This window comes from Crocodylus siamensis, chromosome 1 (genome assembly GCF_052110815.1).
Source record: "Crocodylus siamensis isolate JL-2025a chromosome 1, ASM5211081v1, whole genome shotgun sequence".
NCBI lineage: Eukaryota > Metazoa > Chordata > Crocodylia > Crocodylidae > Crocodylus > Crocodylus siamensis.
This window is the reverse complement of record NC_143395.1, coordinates 159749998-159773385: the sequence shown is the minus strand read 5'-3', so window position 1 is coordinate 159773385 and position 23388 is coordinate 159749998. Positions and strand designations below refer to the sequence as shown.

General features: G+C 47.1%; 1 protein-coding gene across 6 annotated transcripts in view; it reads left to right on the top strand.

The window, feature by feature from the left end:
- Window positions 1–23388, top strand: part of LOC149873551 (uncharacterized) — a 103270-nt gene that overhangs the window by 64735 nt on the left and 15147 nt on the right. For 2 of the 6 annotated variants that reach the window (XM_090046921.1, XM_090046906.1), the window contains exon 5: window positions 15549–19057. The exons of 2 other annotated variants lie outside the window; for them this stretch is intronic. In XM_090046921.1, coding sequence (XP_089903047.1) covers window positions 15549–15677 — 129 coding nt within the window. In that variant the 3' untranslated portion in view covers window positions 15678–19057. Of the gene's footprint in view, window positions 1–15548; window positions 19058–19096; window positions 19195–23388 lie in introns of those variants that run through there. 2 more of the 6 variants (XR_016442304.1, XR_016442306.1) reach the window with 2 other exon arrangements.

Genomic DNA, 23388 nt, shown 5'->3' with positions numbered 1-23388 from the left:
GGGACATAAAACCACTAAAAAGGAACCATGGGAATGAAACCAGTTGGGCACCTATACATGTGCTGGACATCTGCTCTAATGTGTGCTAATTAGCATGCATTGGAGCAGACTCAATTAATCAAGTCTACTGGAGAATGCAAATTGGCATGCTCCAGCAGCCTCCACTTCGTGTGTGTTCAGCATCCTTGTGCTTCAAAATGGTGGCAAGGGCATTGAACAAGCTTTAGTTAAAGTGCCCTGCCGCCATTTTGAAACACAAGACACTGAATACACATGACACTGCAGGCGCTTTAGTGGTCTTTAGTGGTTCTGAGAGCTGCTCTAATTAAAGTGCCCCTCCCCCCTCCACCTGGGAGCACATGTAAAGACACCCAAAGAGTCAACCCCAGTTTTGCAGGCCCATCATCCTTTGCTCATGTTTTCACAATTTTTCTCTCTGGAAATTAGGTCTAATCCTGTAGTCAAAATGAGACCCCAGTTTATTGGCTGACAAGGGCTTTATACCATGCCAGTCTACAACATCTTTACCTGAATGAGGGACATATATGGTTTGCTGAATATGTCCCAGTGTCGCAGATTCAACATTGTGACTTCACTGTAATATCTAGCGGGCAGACAGTAAAGAAATATGTTACAACAGAGGTATCAAACTCACTCTGCATCCTGAGCTGGATCTGGACTATGAAGACGCTTCTTGCTTGCTGATCTGGACCTAATGGTAGCAGTGGTGCAAGCCCTGGCAGGTGAGCAGTGTGGGGTTGGCACCACTGTTGCTCATCCCCTGTCACTGAAGGCCATCACCAATATGGCCCTGTTGTCCCAAATTCTGTGGCAGGCCCTGCCCCTGCTTACCCTGCCCCAAATTCAAGTCCCTCTGTGAGCCCCACAAACCAGATCTGGTCTGCAGGTCATGTTCTTGACACTCCTGCTTTACAGAGTGAATTACAGTAGTGTAAAAGTGATGTAGCTATGATGGTCCAGAAATTACATGAGAGGCAAGGATTTCTTATGGTGATATCTTTTATTGGACCACCTGGGCTTGGCTTGTTGGGCTTATCTTGTTCTGGTAAGACCCGATGGAGAATGTTTTGTATTCAAAAGTGTATACAACTCTACAGTTGGTCCAATAAAAGATCTCACCCTAAGAAATCCTTGCCTTTTGCATAGCGAGTATGGTGATGCATAATTATCAGAGACATGTGACTCAATGTCTGAGCACAAAATTTGGGCCTTCAATATTTCCAATATTGTTGTTTGTACTACTGTAACATGGAGTGGCCCCAGTCACAAACCCAGGCCCTGTTGTGATTGCAAATTCTTATTGGCAGTCCCCTACAAACTTTTGTGGCGCGATAAGGAGAAATCACAAGAGTTAGGCTGAACGGCAGGCAGGCAAGCAGGGGAACAGTACTGCCTGGATTGAGGCTCCCTGGGCTCTGTTTCCAGTTCTGCTGAATGGCTTTAGGCAAAATGACTTCACAGCGCTCTGCCTCAGTGTCCCCCTCTGTAAAATGGATACTGTGATCCCAAACACTACCTGTTTGGAGACTTAGAACTGTAATGTCAGTGCAGCACTTTGAGAGAGTGGACACCAAGCCCTCCATGACAGTGGGCTATGTGCTTGTGATAGCTGCCGTTTTAGAAACAGCAACCTTTTCATAGTTTCATAGACGTTAGGGGCTGGTAGGGACATTTTATATGCATTTGCTGTGTTCTGACATTTTGGGGCTCCATTGTCATGTCATCACAGTGTTGTCCTGTCCCGTGTAATGTTATGATGATGTGGCCTCAACCCTAACTTGAGCATGTGCTAGACTTGTTGAGCAAAGATCAAGTTGAGTGGCAGTGATACTGGCCTCCTGCTCTGGAGTGCTGTGTTAGCATTTGGAAATGGTTCTGCTTCTTGAAGCCTTTCTGGAGCAGGTTGACCCAGCCTGGATTTTGCCTTTACATGTACTTTTTCTTATCCAACTAGCTGCACTAAAATACCACTCAGTAATTGTTTGTTGCAGTTCTGCTTCCCTCATGCCAGCACAGGAGTGGTAAGCTGCAGCCTTCTTAGCCTGCTCAACAATTCTTCATAAGCAAGGTGATGATGGGTTACTAATGTGGCAAGGATAAGAGCCTAGATGGATTAAAGCAGAGATTAAGAAGAACCTGAAGCATCACAGCAGCATGTCCTGGTAGGAAATGTTTGTGGGAGCAGATCAGAGGGGTCAGGACCTGTGGTGGAAGAAACTATACTCCAGAAAGTTTATAAATCTGTATAAATCTAATAAATAAACAATGAAATAGGAGGATCGCTACCCACAGACAGACACGCAAATAAATGGGAAGCAACTGGTGTGTGAAGTAGGGGTGTGTGTTTAGTGGATACATGTACTGTGGTGGGTGTACCTGTGTACCACCATAGATAATGGGTATGTCCATGCATAGTGTGCAATAAAATGTGTTGTGCAAAGTGGGCAATGTTTGTATATCTGGATATGGGGGAGAAGTATGTGTCCTCACTGTTATGACTATAGAAGAGCACCGTGGTGAGCATTTGGGAGTGGTGTGCATGTGTTAGCTACATATTTCAACATCCTCTAGGCATGTAGTTGTGTGCATGTGACAGGTGCTATTGGATTGTCTGACAAAGGCTCCTGCTTGATGGCATACCTCTGTGTTTAACAGTACTGCCAGTTTTCTGTGCCCTGCCTCTCACGGCTTGCTTTGGTTGATAGCCCTATCATCCAGCCTTGTCCTTGTTCTTCTCTTGTGCACTCTGCTTGAGACCTGACAGAGATGTGCTTATCTCAGCAGGCATAGGCTTTTAGAAGGTACAACCTGCAAGTCCCCCATGTGCCTCACAAGCTCTAGCTGGGGCAGGCAGAGAGAGAGTATGGATTTCAGAGCCCATCTGATAATGCGCCTGATCGGAGAGATGTCCTCTGCAATGTGAAAATAAAATAAGTATTTAAAAACAGAATATAAACCATTTATGTTCTTGCCTTGATGTTATCATTGCCTGAGAACACCCTTTGCTTGGACAGGATCCAGATCCTTGGAACAATTTCTCTGCCTCTTATCTTTGGTGTCTGCATCCTAACAGGCCATTGCAGAAATGTGCTGTGTTCCCCCCACCCTGCCAAACAAGGGGACCTTTCAGGCTGGAGCTCAAGGGGAGAGACACCAGCCTCAGCTCTGTTGGCAGAAGTCCGGGCTAGTCACAAGTGAGAGGCACTCCAGGCAATGGAACGATAATGGGGCAGATCTCTCTGCTTCTGGTGCTGCAATGAGGAACAAAGCTGTGTCACCTTCCAAGGACTTGATGGGTGGTAACAGGTTGCACACACATACATCCCCCCCATACCACCACCGTCCCCACCCCCGGCAACTGAATTCAGTAAAGCTTGCACAGTACCACAGGATCCTTTTCTGACAATGGTTTTGTGCATTTAGCCTCTCTGGGAGATGGATACCTGTTATGATCCCCATTTTACAGACAAGAGGACTGAGGGACGGACAGGGAATAGACTGGACCAAGGTCAGTCTGGGAGTCTGGCAGAGCCTGGAAGAGAACCCAGTAGTTCTCAATGAGGAGACCTCGATCTTCGGCTTTTGTTCTAAGACCATCCTTTATAATACACTCAGGAGTGAGATAGGCAGGAATGGTTTTACTGATAAAACATCACAGTTCAGGCCACCCATGTAGTAGAGCAACCCTTCCTTCTGTCCTGTGGCAGTTCTGCCATCTGTTGAAAGGGACTGCAGTGTGAAGGGCAGGAAATGCCCATAATGATTCCTCAAACTCTTCTCAAGTTTGTCATTACAGGATTGAAACTGGCCCAGTTGCCAGTCTCACTGAGCTCTAGCCAAGTTCAGTTAACTTCAGAGAAGAGCTGGATCCTCCCCAGAGACAGGGAGGATGAGCATCCTGAATTGTTTCAGGTGCGTAACAATTTACAGAAGCCATCCTGTGTACCATGAAGGCCACTCTTTGAGTCACGTGACTTGGCTGTGAGGAGGGTCACAGTACGGAAATGTGTGTATGGCAAGTTTCATTGCTCACGCTGCTTTTCCCTATACTTAAAAAAAAAAAAAAAAAAAAAAAAAAAAAAAGGCTTAGTGCTGAGAAATAGTTCTGCCCTGGAGACTGCAGGCCTGTATCTAGCTACAGAACAGAAGCAGCAGCTGTATTTCCATCCCACTACACCCCAGATTATGTGCCCAAACCCAGACCTGAGCAAGAGCATCAGTTGGGGTGGGGATCATCTGTCTGTTAATGTAGGCCCAGATCTTCAGCTGGGGTATACTGGCAAAGCTCCATAGAAAGTATAAAATCTTTTCCAATTTATAACAGCCGAGTTCCTCGCAACTTCTCTCAGCCAGGCCACTGAACAGCTTTGAAGTGGCGACATGCTCACTGTTTCCTGTGACCCTGTATGGGTAATCAAGGAACAGCTCCCTACTTAATATAAACAGTGTCTTTATTATAGCAGTTTCTTACAGAGCTGTTACAGGGCCTGCTGTTCTGCCCCAGCCTCTCTACCTCTCGTTTCACTTCCTGCTCCTCCTTCGGACTCCTCCTTTCTGCCGCTGCTGGTTTTGCCTCTGAGATCCATACATGTCATTACACAGGCTGAAAGCATTGGTACAATGTTACTATTCGCTGAGATCCCTGCCCCTTAAATTGGAGAATTCCTAACAAAGGATTTTACCCTCCATGCCCTCCTTGCAAAGTTCAAAATTAGCTGAGCACAGAATGCTGCATCCACTAAAATATCCAAGTGGAGAGCCCAGACATTGTTTTATTTAGTGTTGTTTTTATTGGATTTCATTGTAAAGTTGGCTGCTAGCAAAGTTCAGCCAATCTTATTCCTGTCTGTCATGGCCAGGGGAAAGACAATCACATCTCCTTTCTTCTGCTTCATTGAAAAAAATAATTTTATTGCAACCCACTCTATATACATTCTTGCTGCCTATGCATTTGCTCCCACTAACTAAAGCCTGTTGTGGAGTGATTCAGAGCTCTGTACTACTTATGCTGCTCTATTATGAAGTACAGAGCATACACTAAAGGATGGGAAGGTGGAAGTCCTGGGTCCTATTCCCAGCTCCGCCAAGGAGTCTCTGTATTATCTGGCCCAGGTTTGCAAGCCTCAGTGATTGACATGGTGGACAGAGGCATCCAGATGACTAGCTGATCTTTCAAAGCAAACCACTCATAAGGTGCCATTGCTGAAGCTTGCAAAGGTTTGCAAAGGTACAAGATTGAGGAAGTGGGAGTGGTGCCAAAGAATCACAGAGCCTAGGACAGGGGAAGTGCAGGTGAGGGAGCAAGAATGGAAAGGGTCTAGGGTCTGATGGGATCACAGGTGGGCTGGGGGCAGAGACCTGTAGAGTTCGATAGAGGAAAATGGAAGAGGACAGGGGTCACACTACTAGGAATGGAGCTTCTGTGGCTCCTTGGCTGAAATCATGTGTTGTTTCATGACCTGTGGTACTGTGGTACTTTGTTACTGCATTGTTTGGTGCCAGGAGCTGTAGAGGTCTACATCAAAGTTGACAGAGCACTCTCTATCACTACATCCACAGCTGCTGTTGTTGCACCCAGGCTCCCCTTTGTTCAGGAGGCTGTGGGAACGTGGCTGCCATTCACAGCCAGAATCCACAGTGGTGTAATCTTCCCTTCTCATACTTCTTGCCATAATCTGTCCATCTACCACACTTGGCTGCCATGACAGGTAGTTTGCCTGGAGGCAAGTACACTGTGACAGCCTGTGCCAACAGCCTTATTATTTCAGGAGAATTTATATTCACTTGGCAATTTTAATTTTTATTCTTTCTAAATGCAAAAGGATCGTGCCAGGCTGGCTGATTGCATGGGGTGGTGCTATGCTAGGCTAATACAGATGGGAGAATGGGGTTATTCAGCAGTACATGCTGTTGGTTAACTAGGCAAGAAAATTGACCCTATTGTACTTCAGGTTTCAGGGTCGGTCTCTGAGCTAAACTAAAAGAGACTGAAAGGGTCAGGCCCAGGCCGTGTTCCTCTGTGGTGGATGGATGTCCTTACCAGAGGAAGTGGCTGGAGGTAGCGGGGGCAGAGGTGCTATTGCAACAAGCAGGGATGATCCTATGAAGCTGTAAGAGGGAGACTATGGGCTGTATTGTATCTTGTCCAGGTATGAGTCCAGAAACTCTCATCTTGTGTTCTCTCAGTCCTAGTGCTGTGAGAATGCAGGGCTTGCTGTATGAGGAAGAGTCACACTGGGGACATCTTCGTGAGACGCTAGCTGCACAGTACCCAAATAATACTGTGCAGTAATACATCACAGCGTAAAGAGTGCTAATATGCTACTGCATTAAGCTAGTGCACCGCAGCATCACTAAAAAGGTGTTTGGTAGTGCACAGTAACTCTGGTTAGTGTGCATTTATTTAGTACTTGCTTATACAAGTACCAAATAAATGGACAGTATCCACTGCATAGTAGTGTCTCATGTAGACACTTCCAGTGTGATTCTGTGTTCCCACTAAATGCATTCTCTTTCCAAAGGAAGCATAGGGTTCAGAACACAACTTTTCATTTAAACCTCAGAACACAGAGTTTCGCAGGCGCATTATGCTGCCCGAAAAGTACACCTTTCTAGACGCATTGCCTTTCCTTTCATCACATTTCTTCTGGCTCTAGGATGAATGGGCAGGCTGAATCAGAGCTTGCAGTGAGCTTTCTCATAGGCATGGAAGTGTACCAGAAAGAGGGGAGAAAACCTGTCTCTTAGGTTGGCATCAGCAAAGGAAAAGCCCTAGATCTGGCACATTTCCCAGTCTGCCTGGTCAGGGGTAACTGTGCATAAAAGACCTATTCACACTCTTTGAAGGTCTCCAAAGAAATTTGTATATTGTCCAGTTGCTAGTCTGGAGGGCTGCTAGTTGCCACCTGACAACTCTGCAAATACATTTGCAAACATTCAGTGGTGGCGAGGGTGGAATTTATCAGGGACACTGATGTGTTTATGTGACCTTAGAAAGCTGAACTGACCTTAGCAATGCTGCAGTGCAGTGTGAAGTGAGTGGTGGGCAGCAGGCAGCCCTCAGATAGTGGACTAGTCCAGGTCTCTTCCTTACCATGGGCTCAGAGAAGGGTGCAGAGAGAAGGGAAAGTCAGTGCTATGTCTGAGAACAGCAGAACTGGGTCAGAGCTGACAATGCCTGATTTGGATTCGAACTCTTTCAAGTGAGGGAGTGTTATATACAGAATTTCTTTTTCTGGGGGTAGTAGAAAACACGTTGTTTACATATAACCAGGGGTTCGAAGTTAAGTTCTTTCATGAGCTGTGTTTTGGATGTTGTCCCAGACTAAGTTAAGCATGTGTGGGGGTGATGGAAAGGAGGTTGGGGCTTGTGTTTGTAAAGCCTCATGGTCTTTGATCTCCAGATCCCCAGCTGGTGTAAATGGCCAGAGCCCCATGGCAGTGAAGGGAGCTGCAGCTGTTTACACTGGTGGAGGATCTGGTCCCATGTGTAAGCTATTGCCACTGAAGCAGGAAAGGAATTGTGAAGGAACTGCCTTTCATCTGAGAGTCGCAGTGCATGAACACCCATCCATCAATCCTCACTGTGTGCCTCATTTCCCTAGGTTAAAGATGAGAAACTGAGGCACAGGAAAGGAAAAGTAGCTTGCCCAGGGCTTCATGCTAAGTCTGTGTGAGAAATGGGCTGAGGCCCAGGTGCCTTAACTCCTGGCCCATGATCTCTGATCTTATACATCAAAGCTGAAGTGTCACTGTTGTTTTCTGTCAACCTGACAGGGGGGACAGACAGGAGAGAGAATTTGTGTTAAAACTACTGCACCCACAAACACCACTGTGTGGATCTAGGCAGCCTTACATGAGACTCATCTGCAAACAGAGGAGGGGGGCCTTCTCCCCACCCCTGACACTTTCTATGGAGGGCATCATGCACAGTCATTTCCTCCTTTGCAAAGCCTCACTAGGGCCTTTTTCTACAGTATCTGGGAAACCTTTACAGATTGCATTCACCTTTTGTTCCAAAGGCCTTTACAAATGAATCTGTTTAACAAAGCACAGGAATACGTCAGAACCACATAAGTCAAGGAGTGAGAGACTTCTGTGTCCAAGTAAAACTGCCAAGGGAGCTTTGGCAGGTTGTGTGGATTGAGTTGTGATCTGGCCAGAATAACAGGGCTAACTCCCTTAGTTTTATGGAAAGCACCAAGGACCTCAGTTTTACATCACTTCCAAAAGTGGAAATCTCCAGTACAGCTCCTCCTATCAACATGCTGTGGCATTAGATGAATAGTGGCTTCATGCTAAGTACAGACAGTCCAAAAACCTGAGGCTGAATCGATTCAGTCTTCGTAGGTTAATCTAAACTGCATTGATTGAACCGAAAAGCAAGTGAACCAACATTCACTTTTGAGTCCAGAAATGCAGCTACATGCCTGCAGTGTCTCAGGCCAGAAGCTGGAGGGTGCTAGAGCACAGTTCCCTGCTCAGCTGCGGCAGGCAGCTTGGGCCAAGGCTAGCCCACCCACCCTGCAAGAGGGAGGGAAGGTTGTGGGGGAGGTGAAAAGCATCCTGGGGTGCTGGGGGACTGAGAGTTTACTTGAATCTGGAGGGGATCTGGGACAGAAATTCAATAAACTGATTTAACCTAAATCAGTTAAGTCTGATACGACATCCATCCAGGTTTATCTTAAATTGGTTTCGGCCATTTTGAAAGTGTTTTATGTGCACTGAACTTCTGTTGTGTTACAGATTTGAACTGGTTTCCAATCACTTATACTGGTTTATGTGTAATTTTTGTCCCTAGCCTTAGGGTTTTTTCATCCTTTTTAGTAATTTCCCATTTAACTCTACCTGAGGCGAGTGCTGCCGCCCTGAACTCCAGATGCTTCCCCCCCACTCATTTATTCTTTTCCATGGAGAACATTATTGATGCCTAAAGTAGAGTATGGTCAGGAAGTGAACTTGGGCTGCGATTGCAAATTCCTCTGCTTTTAGAGAGCTGCAGATCTGATTTACATCAATTTTGGATATGTTCTGTAATCTTTAATTGGTGTGGTGACACTGGTTTGCTTTGGAGGTAATATGTCCAGTTGTTATCCAAGGTATCTTAAGGTGAACTTAATTGTTAATGTTTCAAGCTGTGTTGTTATCTGCTGCATTTCTTCAATGCTGCTAACAGTTTGCAAGTACGTGCATGTGAGAGGAAACATGTCTGAGAGAATATATATAAAAAGTGTGTATATTATAAAATATATATAAATGTGTGCTTGTGAGTAACGAAGTAAGTGTTCAAGTGTGTATAAGTGCATGCATTGGTGAGTGTGCCCAACTGAAGCTGTGACTTCTCTGCAGTTAATTCAAGTGATCTGCCTTTTGAGTTAGCTCAGCTCATGTAAGGGGCACGCAGAGGTAACCAGCCAGCTGCACAAGACTGATTAGATTAGTGCAGAGTGACTACACCAGCAGCTGATGAGTTGTGTGAACTGGAGCTGGAGTCTATACCCCTGAGGGGCTGGCTTGAGTTAAAGGCACAAGCAAACTTGAGTTAAAGTTGTGCATGGGTGTGGACAGGACTCAACACAGTATAGAGACAAACCCTGTGACAGCATGTGCATCCCTGTGTGTGTGTGGGAGGGAATGGGGGGAGGTGGCAAGTAGGAGTGATCAGGACACCTAGGTGCAGGAAGGTGTGTCTATCCATGTGACCATGTGAGTAGGCATGCCCATGCCAGTGTACATACAGTGTACAGTTGCGGGTAAGCACACACATGTGTGCAGCTAGAAGCAAACTTCCTTGCCAACTGGTATGTGTGTGCAAGTGGATATGTAAGTGTTCGAACAAGCATGTTGCCCTTCTGCCAAGAGCCAACTTGTTGCATCTCAGCCTGCACTCCAGGGCTAGGGACAGACAATACACATAAACCAGTTTAAGTGATCAGAAACTGGTTTAAACCTGTAACAGAACAGATGTTCAGTGCACATAAACCAGTGTAAAAATGGCTGAAACCAGTTGGAGATAAATCCAGTTGAACGTAGTATCAGACTTAACTGATTTGGCTCAAACCGGTTTATGCAATGTCTGTCCCAGACCCCTTGCTGGTTTAAGATAAATCAGGCTCTGCCAGCAATCTGGGTTGGGTGGGGCTTTCTGCTTCACAGCAGGGCTGGCCCTCCCCTCCGCTCCCTGGCTGGAGCTCCAGCAGAGACTTGCAGGCACAGAGCATCTGCTTGGCTTCTTCCTGCTAAGCAGGGATTATCCCCCTCGCCCCTCTGCCTTACATAGACATTTCAGCATTAGCTAGCAGACCACACACTGGTTACGGTCCAAGGTGTGGGAGAGGACAAAGTCAGACATGCCTTTTGGAGCTAATCAACAGGTAGTTTAATGTCCTTCCTTGGAAAAGCTGTTTAGGAAGAGCTTGGAGAGAGACTTTGTTTTCTTAATGGGTTGATAAATACTGAGTTACCAGTGATAAACATTCCCTGATGGGCTATTGGCAGGGGAGGGGTGTGGAAATAATAAGAGTGTCTTTCTGGGGCCTGGCCAAGCCCCCCTCAGCTTGGCTCTGTAGAAGGGAAGGGAGGGCTGCTCTAGTACCTCCTGGCTTCTAGCTGAGCCACTGCAGGGATGTGCCTGCATTTCTGAAATGAAAAGGGAATGTCTGTCCACCTCCAAATCAGTTCAGGCTTTTCAGGTTATACTAACCTGCAAAAATTGAATCAATTCAGAATCAGGCTTTTTGAATGTCTGTCCCTAGCCCAGCTGCTTAAATAAATTGCTTAACCAGTTTAGGTCCCTGGTTAATGATTGCTATTAGCGGGCAGCCCGTAGGAGGCTGGGCTCTGTGAGAATCTCCCAGCTGCCTGCAGTGCCATGAGGGTGAAAGCACTACCCTTTACATCAACTGCAGAGTGTCTGCTTTGCAAGGATCCTCCACAAGAATAAGTCTAGATGTTGCACAGCAAGGGCTGCCAAACAAGTTTATGGCAAGCCCTACCCAGGCTTGCCAAGGCAGGAATGACTCACCTCTCCTTCACTCAGTCTCACCTCACCTTCCTTGTGGTGTGCTGGAGGGTGCCTGTGGGAAGTACAGTTTTGTAAGGAAAGCTCCCCGAGCAGAGGAGGGCAGCAGGCAGAACCAGGAGGTGACTAGGTTCGCTTCTCTGGTAATCCTCCCAATCTCTCATCTTTCCGGGAGGAGATTTCTAGCAGTTCACATCATGCTGAGTATTAAGGCAGACCATCTCATGCTGTGCTTCCCAAATGATCTCACAGATGAAGCAGGGGTGGGCTTGGCCTGGTCAGACCTAGGGTTGGGAGACTGAGTGCCAAAGAAAACTCCAGCTTCTCAGGAAACATGAGCAATTTACTTGAAGATACCCCTTGTGCGCTACTGGCCGTCTTGAGAATGGGCATGAGCGAGAGATCCTGACTGCTGGAGGTTATGAGCAGTTGCAGAGCTGTTTCTGCACTGATGCAGGTGTCCCAAGGACGTTCCAGTTAGGGTACTTGCAATCCACTTCAGAGCTGGCTGCACTTCAATTGTGGGGGAAATAGTACATGCAGTACAGTCCGTGAAGTGTCTTTGTCTCACAGGTGCAACATGAACGTATGATTTTTCATTTTTATTACCTGGGCCTACTAGGCAAAAAATCTGCAATGCTGGTCCCAGTGTATAAGGTGCTAGGCATAAAAAAAGGCAGCCCCTACCATGCAAAAGCTGCTACCCATTTGAGCGTGGTGAGAAACAATGGCAGTTTGCTGGGGAGGGACAGAATAGCAACAGATTGGTTATGAGCAGCAGCCACCCTGTGATTCCTTCCATTGCCAACATTTTCCAGGATTTCCACCCCACCTCTGCCCTTGCCTAATGCTGTGCTCTTCTGGGTGTGCTATGAAGGCTGCCTTGCCCTGCACGGAGAACCAAGAGCGCTACCTCAGGGCTCCTGTATGCCCCCAACATGTGAAGAGTTTTGTGGGTGACTTTTACATGTCCCTTGGGCCCCTCTTTCCACTGTCTTCTCCTGCTTCCTTGTTCTTTGGCACCCACCAGAAATCATCTCATTCAGACGTCTCCCTTAATCCCATCTGACATTTCAAAATGGAGGGCACTGCCAGGCCCTTTGTTCCTTTTCCCTCTTGGCATTGACAGGCCGTTTCTCTGCTCAGGAGAGGGACAAATGTGCTGATTTATTCTGCCCCTTAACTCTGAATAGGGGTTGCTATGTTACCCTCCAGCTCCGAGGGCTGCCAGAGCACACACCATATATAACCCACAGCAGGCGTCTGTTGAGCAAAGGCCCTTAAATCTGCCTCTCTTGTTTCTTGTGCTGGCAGCCAAGGTGTCAGGGGGGATGGAGCAGGGCATGATTTTCTGGCTGGCTGGAGCTTTGGATAGAGCTGATGCGAGGCACAACATTGGCATCTTCGGTCCTGAAGTGCCACCTCCATTTGTGGAAGGGGCAGCTGGGCATGCAACACACACACATTTGTGTGGTGTTCCTGTAAAATAAGCATTGTCTCTTAGTGGCAAAGCCAGGAACAGCCCTGTGGGCCCCAGCTCTAATTGCTGCTGCAGCTGGGGAACAGCCTGGATGGTCTAACTGGTCTTTTCCTTCTCTAAGCTGTAATGACCACATTGGCTAGTTCAGCTGGCCGGAAAGCTTGCAAGGAAAGGTTGCATGTTTCTGACCTTTCAGTGCTGATTACAAATTAAAATCTGCAGGGTGGAGGGCAGGGGGGATCAAAGATTATGGTCACATGCCGCGACAGCCACATGTTAGACATGACCTTGAAATGTCAGAGGTCACATCTCTGTACCAGGAGACAAAAGAGCTGCTAATTGTTTCTAAAAGCCCTAATCCCTGGACAAAAGGGTCTTCCATCCAGGCTGGGTGAGAAACACTTGCATTCAGGAAAATTACAAGCCCTTGGAAGGGGGCACACAGAGGAAACTGCAGGGAGACTGGAGCCTGCTTCTGAGCCATCAGGCCTATGGAGAGCTAGGGAGCGGACTGATGTTACCTTCTTTCTGCACCTGATGCTCAGGACAATATCCAAACTCCCCTTGATGTCAGTGGGAGAAGAATGGGAAAGCAAGAGAAGATGTAGGAGGAATATTTGCATGGGTTTATATCTAGGGGAACCCAAACATGTGACACTGTGGCACTCAGAGGTGCCACACAAATCCTTATGAGGCTGTTCTAGAGTCCAAGACGCATGCTCCATTGGTCATGGGTGGAGCTAGGATTTTGACAAGGTGGGGGTGCAGATGCTGTGACACATCATCGCGTATGACACGACACAGTTTTTTCCCAGTTAAAGAGAAACTAGAAGCTTTACTAATATGCTAGGGTGCTATCACTCTTTTATTCAGTTTAAGATCAAAGCAGAAACAAATATAACTTGCAATATGCACTAATTTGCTAAATTAGATACAAAGGTAAAAAACAAAAATCAAAACAACAGTAAAAATAGTCAAAATAGGTAAAAATAGTCAAAATAGATCAAAGGTATTGTGTCATGAGTCCTGCAGTCATTATAGTTAAATATATGTCTCTTATTCAGATTCATAAAACAAAATCTAGCCTTCTTGTGTACCTTGCCAGTCCTTCAGTATTTCACTGTGGGCACGTCTATGTGTGCTTTTATGCGCGCCTAAATTTAGGTGATTTAGGTGCACATGTACATGTACACGTGCTAAGGCGCATTAATGCAGTATGCAGACTGACTTGGGACTAAAGTTAGTCCCAAGTTAGTTGACATACACAGCGTTAATGCACCTGAGCACATCTCACATGAGTTAAGGCGCTTTAGCTGTTCATGCCTAAATTTGGTACCTGCTTTTAGGGGATAATTTATGTAGACCTTAAAAAAACCCAAACAAACCAAAAACCTAAACCAAAGCCCAGGAGATGACTGGAGGAGACTGCACCTCCATAAGATGGGGGAAGCCTTATTTTAGCATTAAAATCCCTGTTTCAGTTGTGGCCAGAAGAAGAGTTGGTGGAAGTGCAGGTCCCTGCGCTGCACCCCAGAGGATCTCCCAGGAAGCTGTATTCATCTTGCATTGCAATATGGTACCCCTCCTGGATCTCTTACTGTGTTCTTGGTCTTGCCATGCTGTTGAGGCTGCAGTGACAAGAGAGAGAAGTCTGTAGAGCCTGGGCTGTGAGGCCATGATAGGGGTCCATAGAGAGCAGTGAGCTCCAGCCAGGCTCTGGGGTCTTTCTCTGAAAACAGACTCTCTCGAGCTCTGCAGATAAGCTCAGCTGCTGAGTTTACGTCATCCCCTCCAGCCATGCCCATGCTTGGGCTGTCTTCGACATCTCCGTTGCTTTACTGTCCACCTCCCCCCATTTATAAACCAAGTAGACTCGTTCTCTGGAACATGCACTTGTGTCCAAGACTGGAGACTCTGTTTAGGAGTTCAGAAGGGCAGGCATGCTGGGTATCTCTGTGACAGGCTTAAAATAAGGAAAGGCTTGATTTTCAGAAGTGCTGGGCACCCACCTCTTCAATGGATTTTCCATGGGAGTTGCTGTACCTTTCTGAAAATCAGGCCTGGCCATAGGAACCTGTTTGTAGTGAACTGATATACCCCAAGTCCCTCTATTGTGAAAATACACAAGGATTGCAATGCATCGTCCTGTTTAATCCCTTGGTTAGAGTCAAGCCTTCCCAGAGAGTGTAGAAGTAGTAACATCAGTATAAAAAGAGTTTGATGCATGAATGAGCATAATACAGATTTGACAAACCAGTTGACATAATGAGTGAGGTGAGATATGTTACAGAGAGAACCTGAGAGCAAGAGGGGCTGGATTAGAGAGCTAGGAAGACTAAAGAAAGTTTCAGGACAAATGAAGTACCAGTTCCAGAGAAATTAAAAACAGATTACATAGGAACTGAGAGAGTCTGAGAGATTTGAGAGTAAGGAGATAAAGATGAGCCCACTCTGCAGAGTCTGGAGCCAGGTCTCCAGTATTTTGATGTATCTGGATGGGGTATTTTGAGTGGGCCTGTATCTCTAAAAAAAACACTGACTGCAGTAGTAGATGCTATTTCTATGTTATGATACGATCTGGTATGCAGCGAGTGACTGGGATTTTACAGGATTAGCAGGGGCTATGATGAAATTTGACCTGCCAGCTCAGTGCCTGTGTCAGGTCAGGTGACCCTGCATTTAGCTCCCTAATTGTGATGCCTTCTGTTCTGACCCCATAACTCAAAATCTAGCTCTGTGCATCCCACTGCTCTTTCTTGCTGCTGCATTTGTTAACTCCTACCAGTGGCCAAGTGTCCTAATCACATAGGGGCCCAGGCAGTTTCAGTCTTGTGAGGGTGACATGGTTTTGAAAAAAATGGGGGAAAAACTGCACTTCTCGTGCCATTAGTTGTATGTGGCCTATGATACCTATTGAGCAGGCATGATTCTGCCCAGCAGAGGATGGTGGGCCATGCAACGACTGGCCAGTTCACTGGTTGCAGGTGCCTACGCAATGACATCTTCCTTGTTTTACTTTCCATGCAGAGTATCAATGGGAGCCGCCCACCACCCCACTTTGTATATGATCCATCGAACTTTGCCTTCCGGTCCCTCAGCACCTTGAAGCCTCTGAGCCCGATCGCTCCGGTAGAAGAACCGTCATGTGCCTACTGAAGGAGATTCTCCAAAACCTCAGGAACTGTTGTACCAACTACCTGCCTGGCAGGGGTGGGGAGGGTAGGAGGGCGGAGGGAGGGTGTGTGTGGGGGGTGCATCTTTGCAATAACAATCTCTCTGGCAGCAGGAAACAGGTGGCTTGGCAGCAGTGCCTGGTTTCATATCATCAGCACATCTGAAGGGTGGCGGAAGGGGAGAGTTGCTGTTTGCAATGAAAAGAGCACATCAGCTTCATGAACTACAGGGAAATCTGGAAGACTGCGAGAGGCATGAGGACATGCTAGGAATATGTAGCCCTAAAGGGTTAGCAGATAGTCACTATGTTAGATGGCAACAATGGCAAAAAGGCATGAGGATGACAACTGCCTTCAAATCTGGTAGATTTTTTTTCCAGATGCTCTGCCTTATAATGTCTTGCATTTGGACAAGCTACATCCCCCAGGCTGAAGCATTCTAAGGCTGGAGATAAAAGTTATGGAGGGCTTCTCATGAAGTGAACTGGGCCCTGCTACAATGCCGACAGAATTAGGATTATTCTAAATTCTACTACAATCAAGGAGGTGTCCCGTTGGAGTAGGAGATGGGGATTGGCATGGTACAGACTGTAGGCGCTTGCTGTAAGTGTTCTCCATTGGAGGTGTTGGTTTAATCTAAAGGTGGTTAAAACAGGAAAGCAAAGAGTAGCAGGGTTAGGGGGCATCCTCATAGGCTCTGCTGGGCTTTGCTGTGGAATCTGAAGGGTCTATATGCTCAGCCACTCAAGGAGGCTCAGGCATCTGCTTCCAGTCTTCACACAACATGGCAAGAGCAGAGAAGCTAGTGGGGTTGCACACGCAAAGGGTTCCTCTCCTCAAGGACTGCATCTACACTAGAGGAAGTGCAATGCTTGACATCAGGTATTTCCCCTTCAGTTTCCCCACTCTCCCCCTTCAACCCCAATGCTGATCAAAGATGTCATGCAGTATAGCTGGTGTCATGCAACTTGATCAAGTCCAGTGTCCTGGGAAGCCTACTGAGCCCTTGTCCTGCTTTGCCTGCCTTCCTCGTATGGATGCTGAACTCAATGAATTCTGGTCACATGAACAGAGCAAATCTTTCCCACACTGGCAGGGGAACCATGGATCAGGTGACTTGTTGTTAACCTCCTTTGTTGAAATCCAGCAGTTTCTCTAAGGTATCACGTGCTGTTTGAACCATTTTGGGCCTCAGCACTACTGAGACTTGCAGCAGTTTTTGCTATCCATTGGGTGGCAGTGTGGTTTTGTGCTACCATGGTACAACTAATTTGGGGATGCCCTTGTCTGTCTTGGCTGGGAAGGGATGTAAGGAACCTCCCTGTGCTCAGCTAAGATCTGATCTTGCTTCTCATTGTGGTGCCAAGAGCAGACTCTCTGCACTGTGAGCAAGAGGCCTGGCCAAATGGGGAAGGGACAATAAGCTGCATCCACCTGAGAACTGAGGCAGCCAACTACTTCCCTGCAGCAAGAGGAGTGAACTGGAAGGATTGCAACTTTCTGAAGCACTTCTGCTAGTTCTAGTGTGGAGATCTTTGATATCTCTTTACCCAGTGCCCAGGGGACAGAGCCCACCTCATAAACCAGTATTGCAGGTGGCACCAACTGGGGCGCTGCATTGGGAATTTCAGTAGAGAGGCCAGAGACCAAGTAGCTCAAGAGAGCCTGATCTCTCCTTTCAACCCTGAGGCTGGTTGCCACCTACTCAGGTTGGAGCCGAGACACACAGTTAGGGGAGGGCTGTGATGGGGAACCTTGTATTACTTTTGCCTTTTTCCTACCTGTTCTGTGGATAGGAGACTTCATGGCAGTATCTACAGCAGGGATTTGGGCTGGAGGACCACTTAATGCCCATGTCCACGCGAGTGTGGACATTTGGTTCCTTGGAGACAACTGGCAGTGGGACATCTTGTGCCGCCGCTAGTTGTCCCTGGGGAACGCCTGTGCCACATGCCCTCAGGCAAGTTACCCTGGGGTCCTGGGGGCATCCTAGGGTGCAGCAGTGGTGATCCTGCTGCTTGGAGCCTGGCTGACAGCTGGAGAGTGGCTCTGGCTGGCTAAGCCTCTGGTTTTGAGCAGCGAGCACTGCCCCTGCATGCACCACTCTGCTTTTTTTTTTGGTGCGGATTTTTTTGACCCCTGGATATCTAGGGGTCAACTCCCCTTCCCCACAAGTGCTTCTTCTTTGCAGCATGGAGAACAGCTAAATGTAATGCAGGGCCATGCTCGCCTGGACACGGCCAGTGAATTTTTTGTGAGCTGTTGAGGGCTGCACATACAAACATGTGCACGCATGCACATACACATATGCACGTGTGCTCCCCACAGCCGGGCCAGGGCTGGGGCCAGAGCACCAGCAGGAGCACTCCCTCCTCCCCCCTCCCAGCACCTGCCAGCTGGGGATGTAGGGGTGGAGCCTGAGCATGGGCCTTCATACTGTCCTACCCTGCCATCAGGGCTCGTGGCATACACACCTCCTCCCCCCTCTGCCCCCAGCCCTGCGGCTCCCAGGAGTCCTTATGGCAAGGCAGGACAGGACAGGGTCCAGGCCTGCAGCCAGGCTCCATCCCCTATGGGCAGATGCTGGGTTCTGCTGGTGCCGCAGGGGTAGAAGCCGCCCTGCTCAGGTGCCGTACAGTGCAGTGGCCAGAGCCACCAGGGCCAGAACTCGGCTCACCCAGAGACTGCTGCGCAGTACCACCAGCTGCCCTCAGGCCAGATACAATCAAGTGGTGGGCCGGATCTGGCCTGTGGGCTGTATTTTGCTCACCCCTCATCTAAGGCCTCCTTCACCAGCATTAACTGAAGGAAGTAGTTCTCATTTATTTGCTGGGGGCTTCTGTTGAGAGGGAAAGCTTTGCTGACTGCCAGCACCTTTGGTGTTTGAGAGAAGATGCTCTTCCTTATTTCTCCTCCTCCCTCCAGCAGGGGTACTTGGCTTATTCCATTTCCATGATACTTATGAGCTTTAATCACAGTCATTCCAACTGGAGCAATGCATGGTGAGAACTATAGCCTCCTTAGGCCACACCTTTGTATTAAAGACAAAGGTAGCTATGCCCTGGCTCTCTTTTCTGCTAATCAGATGCCACAATGGCCCTTTATGCTAAGGCTTCAGGCAATGCTACTGGAATCTGACCCAGGAAGGCACTATGCCTAGTGCTGAGGAAGCTGTTCTTATTGGCCTAAGAGGTGCCACATGCTACTGTCCCACATGATATTCCAAGAGTTTGGGTAGAGTTTCCAAGAGTAGAAATGGAGAGCAGAGGATACCTGTCAATATTGTTGCCTTTTAGTACTTTTGTAACTTTTCTCTCTTTTCTTTGTCAATCAGAAAAAAAATAAAGTTAAAGTTTAACAGCTGCTCTGTTCACCCTAGTTGTTGAGCTGTCTCTTTACCAGGCCTCCAATTTCTCATGCTTGGGTTCAGAGGGGAAGAGAGACTTAACACACACCTGGGTCCTGTTCTTAATGCCTCCTGCAGCCACGAGAGCTAGAAGGTAACGCTTCGAATGTGAAAGCTGAGCACCTTGGCTGATTGCTAAGCTTTGAGGAGCTGGGGATTTAAGTTAAATACCAAATATTGGGATTGTGGTGGTGACATCAAGAGAGCTGGCAGTGCTGGCATATTAATTTATTACCTGGATTAAATAAAATAACAATACACTAAGCTCTAACAGTAATAATAATAATAGTGATGATATCGGATGGTTCTTGTATAGCACTTTTCATCTGCAGATCTCAAGAGTTCAGCATTATTCTTGGGACAGGTAGAGAAACTCAGGCACAGGGAGGCAAAGTGCCTTGTCCAAAGCAGGCCAATAGCAGAGCCTAGAATAGAACAGAGGCCTTCTGAACCCTGGTCTGATGCTTTGTCCATTACACTTCACTCTCCTACATTTTGCATTTCTGTAGCTTGGTTCATTTTACAGTGCCTAATCACACACTTCACCCAGTGCTGGAAAGGTAGTTTTAAATGTGTACGTTAAGCATTTTATGGCTGTAACCAGCTCAGCACAGCTCCCTTTGGGCACGAACTCCTGGGTAGCCCCTGCTTCAGAGTAAGACCTTCCTTGCATTGCACACAACTGCATGGAGGTTTTGTTTGTGGTTGAGTAGCTGGGCGATTCTTATAACTTCTACTCTGAGCTTTTACCCTGCTACCCGTGTCTCTAACTAGGGACCTGCAGGTGTTTCCCCTCAAAACAGAAAACAGATCACTGGGGCTCTGTAGAGAAAGCAAAGTTGTTATGACCTGGAGCCTCATGCTGTGTCCCAGAAACTTGGCATTCTGCTGCATTAACTAACCTGTGGGGAAGTGGATGCAGAGAAGAGTTTTTTAAATGACTGGGGAACCAGGTTCTGTATGGATTTGAGTGGAGGTACTCCTGACTTTTACTAGCATGAAAGAGGAGAATCAAGCCCAGAGACCTGCCAAACCGAGCTGTTATATATGCAACCTGACCAGAAACCTTTTAACTAGCCCCACTGCCAGGGCAAACTGCTTGAGGTGAACATCCAGCCTTATGGATATGCATCCAGACTGCCCAGCCTCTTAAGTTTCATTAATTCATACAAAAATCTGCTTACTCTCTGTTTGACTGTCCATTGGCTTCCCTAAATCTGAGCTCTGTCCACAGATCACCTTAATATGAGTGATGTGAATCATGATGGCAAGAGATATACCTTTTACAATAGCAACACACCAGGAAGTGTACTGAGCTTTAAAAACAGGTTTCAACTCTACCTGGCATTTCTGAGTATCACCTGGCTATCTTATCTTCCTAGGAGTTAGGAAAAATACTCATGTACATCCAAATAACTCCATGGAAGCCAGCATGTCATTGAAATCAGAATCAGACCCAGTACAATTAACTGGGTGTGTCTACACATGCAATTAATGTGAAGCAATAAACTCTGGAGCTTATTGCTCCTGGGGCTGCCATTTGAACATTTGAATATGTGCCTGGGACTGCAGCACACTGAGCCATGTTGGAGCAGCCCCAGCTGACAGGGAGCCCAGCCTGCTCCAGCCATGGGTTAGGAGGGGGTCAGTGTGGCATCCGGAGCCCCACACCACCGGGCAATGCAAATGCACCTGATGCTGCAAGGAATGGAGGGAAACCCTCACATCTGCGCCCAGAGTTTGAGCAACCCACAGAGCTCCACAAACATGTGGGGGCCATTAGCCAGGGTGGGCTGGGGATGAGAAGCATGGAGCCTGCTTCATGTCCTGCCTGGCCCTTGCTCCGAAGCCTGTTTTTGCTTTTAAAGGGCCTTGCAGCAGGACTGTGGGCTCCTTTCTAGAAGGGCTGGATTGGTGGCTTGCCTGGAAGCTCCAGCCTCTTTCAGGATCAGGCCCCTCTTTTATACCCACTCCACTTCCACCTTTGCAAGAGCTCTGGTAACAGTGTGCGTGTGTGTTGGGGGGGAGGATAGTGATGTGCTGACCCCTGACCCAGTCTGTGCCTTCCTCCCTGTTTCTCCTTGTTGTGGAGCAGTGACCCCTCATGTGAGCCTGAGCCATTCTGAATTAAACCCACCTGATGTGCAGGGTATATATGATCTGCACAGGGTGGGGGAGAGCTGTCCTGGTTCAGTGGGCAGTTCCCTGCTAACTGCATGCAGATCGGGGCCAGCCAAGCTGGGACAGCTCTCCCCCACCCCACCTGATCTCCCCCTGACTGGGACAGGGCTGTTGGCTGATTTGGGACAGGTCTTACCTGCCCTGAGAAAAACCCGACTTAGCCAGGCAGCAGTGTAGCCCCCTGCTGCCTGGACTGATTGGGAACAATTTGCTCTTGATCAGCAACAACACATGCAGTATGGCACATTAGTTAATGCATCATTTTTCTAATACCTGTATCTACAGGTACCAGAAAATGGCACATTAGATTAACCTACTATGCAGTAACTGCTGTGCATGTGTAGACAGTGACACTTCACTGTGCATTAGATTTGTTTAGTGTGCAGTAAAGCGTCTCATGTAGATGCACCCACTAACAACAAAATTTCCTTCCAGGACTATCCACTCCAACCAACACTTGCATAGCGTCACAATCAAGTACAGAGTTAAAGAGCGTGTTTTAGGGCTGAGGGTAGAGTATGTTGTGTGTAGGATACATGCTTGTGAAGGGCAGGTGTGTACGTGGAGGAGCAAGTGTGTTCATACTGGGTTTGTACATGTGTAGACGTGTGTAGGTTATGTATTGGTAAAGAGTGTGTTTGTAGGTGGATCTCATATAAAAGGGTGTACCTAGTGAGGTTTGTGTACATGTGGTGGGTGTGTTTTTAGAGGACAGGTGTATGGAAGTGTTGTAGAGTGAGTAGATGAAGTAGGTGTGTTTATAGGTGGAAGGGTGTCCATGGGGTGTATATGTGGATGCAAAATACTGACAGGCTATGGATGTAGTGGGGCGCATTTGGTGTTTTGGTAGGTGATGGGGGCAACAGTAATAGAAATTCTTTGTTGTTATTTTTCTGGCACCAACAGTTTGTAGTACTAGCTGGCAGACTTTGGCAAGATTTACCACTTGTCATGTCACTAAACATCAAACTGAATCAATAGAAAATAATTGAAGTCAATGGAAATCTTTGCCTTTGACCCTGGGAGAAACAAGATCAGGCCCTTAATGGAAAACTGATTAAAAACAAGGGTACCACATCACAAAATGTACTTTTTGTGTCTTCTGACCAAAGCACTTTGCATAGATCACAGCCAGCTAACATGATCTGTTCAAGGCCTGATCCTGCTTTCATTAAAGGTTGTGTGAAGGCTGGTTTCCAAAGCTCTGTTTTGTCAGTTAGGATGTCTTAGTAATTTAGGGCCTCACTAGTGACTCTGCTCTTGAATCTTGGCTTAGAAATGGCAAGAAATCAATGTATTTTGTGTATCAGCTAGGAGGTATATATGTGAACCTGGTGCATCTGAACAAGAACCTACTTGTCTAGCATTTTGGCAAAGAAGGAAGGGTATCCCTCAATGTTAATTCACTCCCCCATAATGCAAGTGCCAGAGAGAAAATCTACAGATGCTATCTCACACTCAGAAAGAGACATAACATCAAGGAAAAGAAGAAATTAATTTAAACAGCAGGATTATGGGCAAATATTTAGTAAGATTGTAATAGACTTTTTCAAGGGGCAAGAAACAAGACAAGGAAATAAATAGAGAATGAGATTTTGAGAGCAAGCTAATAGTATCGCTGTAAGTTAGACTGATGGCTCTTGACCACATGTTTTCAGTTAGCCCGGGACAGGATGTGCAGATAGCTCCGGACATATGAGGAGCCCAAAAATCTGTTTTCCTTTTTGTGGCTTCAGCATATCATTGCCCGCTATAATAATAGCTCTGTCTGTTAGTGGGTTAGCTAGTATTGATAGCCTATCCCTATCCAGCATGTTCACAGCCTAGTAGCTCTGAAGTCAAATGACTGGAGGAACTGAAACTGCCATGAGGACCAAACACCAAGTGGAAAAACAAGACAAAGAGAGTGTTTTCTGAAAGAGTCCTAAAAACAAAGGAGAAGAGAAACCCCTTCTATTAGCAAAACTTTTGGCATTTGCCATCAGAGGAAATTTTGTTTTCTACGGAGTGGTCCTCAGGGAGTTTCATTCTACGCCCTAGGTTGCCACCAATCTTTGTAGGCAGCATGAGGAGGATGGGACAGACTCCAGTGTGCTGTGTAAGAGAG